This window comes from Pollachius pollachius (assembly GCF_949987615.1).
Source record: "Pollachius pollachius genome assembly, chromosome: 9".
Taxonomy (NCBI): domain Eukaryota; kingdom Metazoa; phylum Chordata; class Actinopteri; order Gadiformes; family Gadidae; genus Pollachius; species Pollachius pollachius.
Genome location: NC_136942.1, coordinates 12,549,306 through 12,554,944, shown reverse-complemented (window position 1 = coordinate 12,554,944; position 5,639 = coordinate 12,549,306). Strand labels below are relative to the sequence as shown.

The following is a 5,639-nucleotide window of genomic DNA, read 5'->3' as shown; positions in this document are numbered from 1 at the left end:
CCTATTTTATTATTGTTTCCAACCAAGTGTCACTCAAGGTGGGAGTTGTTGCAGGTAGAGATTGGTGGAAACTTAAATCAGAGCTGGAGAGAGAAGATTTAGTTGTGTTGGACTACCGAAAGCATTTCTTCGTGTTATCAAAATGATTTGGGAGTAGAAGAGTTCAAATTGTGCTGACAAAAGGGAGATTTCCTGCAACTACATAACAACAAGACTTCTCCTTGAGCGATACTTTGCAATGTATGTCTAAATGTAAAAATGTAAATTACTTTGTTGGACACAATCACAAATAGACTGGGATCCACCAAAGGTAAAGTAGTATTTCTGCAAGGGATACTTTGTATTATGTAAGAATATAATCTGAGCATATCAGTGGCAAAAACAAGCAATTTTAGAGGATTGACCATAAAGGCCCAAAAGGATGAGATCCTCGCAGGTTACAGCTGCAGCATTCTCTCAAAATACTGGGCCAATTTAAAAAAATGTTGTCTGATTTAGTCCTGTAGACCCAAAATGATCAGAAATAGGGTCCAGTTGGAAAAATCCAGAGGTTCTCCTTTAAGGTAAACTTTGTATTTAATACGTCACTCATTTCATGCACTATTTACATTTGTACGTCCCGATCATATGGTTTATATCCACAGGTGCTCTGAGAATACCAGATGAAGATATTGTACACACCATCATTGACTTTTTATCATACCTCAAGCTGAAAGGTTAGGTATTTCCTTCTTGGTTTCTTACCGTGAAAAGTCTTTGTGGTAAAACCTGAAAAAGTTCTAATGTGCCTATTGTATTGTACTTCATAATCTATTGCTTACTGACTGAAAAAATGTTTTTGAGCTTGTAGTCCCTTAACAACGTAGTCTCTTCATTGTGCACGTTGTGTGTGCTTGTTCTATTTGTGACAGCAGAGATCGGAGCGTTTGAAAACCTTCCTTCCTCTCTGACGTCAGAAGAGCTGGCCGAACGCTGATCCTCGGCTTAGCTGCGCTTCAACAACCTTTTCAACCAAACATCATCATTTCAACCCTTCTCTGATCCCATGTTATCCAAACAACTCAAACAAATCAATGTTGAAGCTGACAATGTTAGCTCTTTTGGCAACAGATTCTAAATGTCTACGTTTGATGCTATAGATTAGTATATATTGTTTACATTTTTGGCTTTATTGTGAAAATGATAAATGAACTTCTCTACTATTGTCTGAAAATAAAAGTCCCTATAATGTCCCATGGAGGCCAATATGGGAGACAGATGACGTCCAAAAGCTGTATGATTTGAATGTGCTTTGGCTCGCAGCAAACTATTCATAACCTAATACTGTGTTACTTGGTGATGTACCATTATCTGATGTTCAATAAAGGATAAAAAAAACATCATGGCCCTGTATTCTTTTACCCTACAAATAACATAGACGAACATGTGTGTTCGTACCAAGTGGATGACAGCCATTAGGATAATATTGGCCCTTCAGCACACCCAGCTATTTGTTGAAGAGATCCGAGTGGTGTACGTCCAGTTATTAGAGCTAATCACCTTTCATTCCCCATCGTTTTCTTGTGCATTTGGGGAAATAAAACCTAGTTCTCAAGATTATCTCTTCCATGCTCAAGTTGAACTGATAAACAAAACTACTTTGCAATCTTTATCATACATATAACCACCCCAAAATACTTCTAGAGTGCCAAAAACATAATAGAGTCCCCTTTATGTGGCCCCTATTTTAGAGAAAAGCAGGTCCCTAAGATAGATAGGGTACCAGAGAGGCACCTTTAGGGTGCCTCTCTGGTACCCTATCTATCTTAGGGTGTACAGAACACCTTTAAGCCCCCTCTCAGATGCCCCCTTTGGAACATGGCCATGTAGTGGCCCCTACACTAGAAAGTGTTATGAAGGGCCCTTTAACAAGCCCCTTCTTTAGAGCAAATACTGTTCAAATGTCCAACAGAATAACTATTGTATCAAAAAGTGATCAACAAAAAGCCAAACTACTCCTGAGCCCCATAACAAAAAAAACAACCTAATCCCCCTTTTTGAAGCCCCTTCCATAAGAGGCATACATCCCCTCCATGCCGCTAGACTATTTTATTTATTTATAGTCTGTATATTGCATTGAAATCTGTTCCAGGTGTCGAGCTGTGCAAGACACAGGTAGAGTTCAAAATTAAGATTATTCATCCAAATAGTTTGTGCTGACATTGAACCAAGACAATAGACTAGCCTATTGTTAATGTCAGGGAAGTATTACGGCCCCCATAACCTGCTGGAGAGGAGCTGCACTGGCTGGACCAGAGCACCACTGATGCTGGAGTGGCTCACAGCCAGGAAGATGAGACAATAATTAATACAGAGTAGGCTAAGTCTCTGACTGAAATGGCAAGTGAAATGATAACTGGCATGGCAAACGTGTGTGTGTGTGTGCGTGTGTGTGTGTATGTGTGTGTGTGTGTGTGTGTGAGAGAGAGAGAGAGAGAGAGAGAGAGAGCTTTTCCAATATTGATAACCATCACTGCATTGGAGATTGTGAATAAGGCATTAATCCGGAGACAGATGTGAAGTAAACAAGTTAAGGGTCTGTTTGTGTCTGTGTGTCTATGTGTGTCTATGTCTGTGTGTGTGCGTGTGTGGGTGCGTGCGTGTGAGCATGTGTGCAAGAGTTTGTTTGTGCATGTGTAGCCTTGATGATCTCCCACAGTTTGTTCTGTGAATTATATTATGTATGAGACTACATTTTGGAACCTTGATGTAATCAACTGTCTATCATCTGTAATCTATATTTGCGACTTCACCGTTACAATAACCTCCCAATATTAACAAATGTGAGGGTAGCGCCACCATGTGGACCAACTACAGATGTTCATCAAGATGTCTGCTGACTGCCTTTTGATTAAGCTACCATTATCATGGAAAACCTCGTCATTTACACCAAATGATGACGTACTATATTAAACTATTTATACTATATATAAATACACATACTTATTTTGTGTTACTTGGTTACACTCAAACTGAAACACATAATGAACGTGGTTATGCCTTTATATCAATTACCTATACTATTTAGATGTTATTTTCCAGCAAATTAATGTTGTGAATATCATTGCAACTCGTGCATCCATCGTTCTTACATTACAGTACAGGCCTGCTCCTACACTCAGCAGGCCTCTTATGTAGGAGGCTGCAAAGTGGTAGGGAGATCCACCTCCAGATGAAAGGCCACTTTCATATGGAGTTCGACCTCAATGTCTGTAGCCTACTGTGTGGGAATCCTTGTACACGATGCAACATCTCCCTGTTCATTAAGGACGTGATACAAACTGCTAATTAACAAAATAGTAGCTGACAGATCAGCACCACGGCCAGCTCTCCTACCTGGGAGTTTCTTTGAATGTGTTGTGTAGAATACTTTTGGTTTCAATTAGGAAAGTCCAGGGTCCAACCCGATAGAGTCTTCCATGTCTAATGTCGGTCGCTGTAGCGACAGTAAGACGTAATGGGGAATTTCCCGATAGATGAACAGAAATCGCATCCATTCACAAGTGTACTCATCTTGATGTAAATAATTTGAGTCTATGCTATTTCTGATGACATGTTTCAAGCTAACCACAGTTATGAATGGTTTCTTCACCACATAATGGACAACACCAAAAAAGGTTTTAATGTTCTTATAGATAAGTTAAAGACTACAAACATGGCCACTTTGCCATTTTGCCAAGACAGACCAAAGGTTTAACTGGGTAAATTAGAACATGTAGGCGTGGCCTATTTACCGTTCCGCCCACTCCCAATGTAACTGCTTGTTTACCTGTGTTCGGCAGATGCTTCATGAAGCACCTCCAGAACGCAAGCCCTTTACCTTGTGTCTCTGTTAGAATAAACCACGTTGTTGAACATTTACCACTCTCCGAGTCATACCTAGCACGAGACCACCACACCACAAAGGATCGAATTAGTTTATTCCACATCAATCCACAAGTACTTTAAAAGGATGCGTTAGTTGATTCCACGCTGGTAATGTCGGGGGTATCATTCCGCCATCTCATGGACGTTTTTTGTGTTTTATCTTCCATTTGTTTGGGAAACAAATATCAGTATTGCAGTAGTAGGATTTTTTGACGAATACAACTTTTAAAAATACAAGTAAGAGACCATTATAATTTTGCTACTGGCGTTTGAAGGATGTATGATGCAGGAAAAAAGTACTGCCAGATAATGTAATGCTACAGTGTGTTGTACAAAAAGGTCATTAAACTCCGAAAAAGAAGCCAACTTGCTGACTTATTAAAAAATAACATCTGTGCGTTTCTTCAAACGCAAGATTTAGATTGAGGATACTCACATCAATCCTTAATCAGCAGGGTATCCATGGTGATTACCGGTTCACCATAGCCAATAAGCGGTGAGACATGCACTATCACGTATTCACCTAGAGGGGGAGTCCTCTAATCTAAAACACTCTACTATGGGGGTTGGGGTTTTGTTCTCTGTTAAAAGAAGAACTTCTAGATTTCCAATACAACCAAGTATTTGAGGCAAATGGAAAGTGCACTATAAATAGCATATACAGGTAGTGAATTTGAGATCACAATAGTGTGTGACATTTATTTGTGTAGTTTTCCATGGCACAAACTCATTTTACAGAAAAAGACAAAGAATTGAGCCAAGGAACATTACTTTGCTTAGCAGTATGTTTAGACGGTGTTTGACAGTTGTTTTAAACATCAAAGCATATCGTTTTATTATTCAATGTGATGACTTTTTTAGGCAAAAGTGCCTACACCATTTACTTGAAGGCCATCACAACAGTAACTAGTTCAGAAAAAAAAAGCAAACGCGCCAAATGACCATGATTTCTCTATTCAAACTGTATGCATTTGTTTGGTGCTTTATATTCTGTATAATCATTTTCCACTTTCAAATAAATATGTGAGTTGCTTACAAGCAGAACTAGTTTTAATCTAGAAACTGTTAAAATAAAGTATTGGTTGAATCTATAAAAAAAAAAAAACGAATACTGATGTGTACAAATAAATACAGAGTGGATACCAACTTAACATATTATATGAAAATGAATGAATATAGGTGGGGGCAGCCGCAGGATAGCGTAGGAAGTCTCCCAGCTGAAAGGTTGTGGGTTCCTTCTTTGAGCATGAGGCTGGACCTTGCTCTTTCAAGACCTGCATTCACTTTAAATAGTTGTGTGTGCTTATATATGCCTTATATAACATACATGGCTGAATACCAAGTTCCATTTTTAAAGAAACCTACGAAAATATCATCTTTGGAAAACTGCAGAGTGGAATAGTCTAACCAGGATTACAGCTGTGACCTAAGATGAGGTAACAAACTAATTACCCAAGCCATTATTAAGAAGCAGTGCGATGGGAGAGAACGCTAAATGTAAAGGTTTATAGTGTCGATAAATAGTGTTCTGAAACAAACCCCTTACTTTTGTCTAGCTATCTGTGGAAACTTCTTTGAAATGTGTTGATAGTTAACAACTACTTAAAGAAAATCCTCCTATCCATGTTGGAATGTTGTGGACAAGGAATACGTCATAGATCCTGTGATGGAGCCTCACACGCCGAGACTGTCGTCGCCCTCCGTGAGGCCAGTGTGATTCTCTCCCCCGCACG

The 5,639-nt window shown here is 39.2% G+C and overlaps 1 protein-coding gene across 2 annotated transcripts in view; it reads left to right on the top strand.

The window, feature by feature from the left end:
* The window catches only part of gal (galanin/GMAP prepropeptide), a 4,785-nt gene extending 3,775 nt beyond the window's left edge, over positions 1-1,010 (top strand). For both annotated transcript variants that reach the window (XM_079743433.1, XM_079743432.1), the window contains 2 exons: positions 645-716; positions 915-1,010. In XM_079743433.1, coding sequence (XP_079599559.1) covers positions 645-716; positions 915-976 — 134 coding nt within the window. In that variant the 3' untranslated portion in view covers positions 977-1,010. The remainder of the gene's footprint in view (positions 1-644; positions 717-914) is intronic.
* Positions 1,011-5,639: the final 4,629 nt, after the last annotated feature.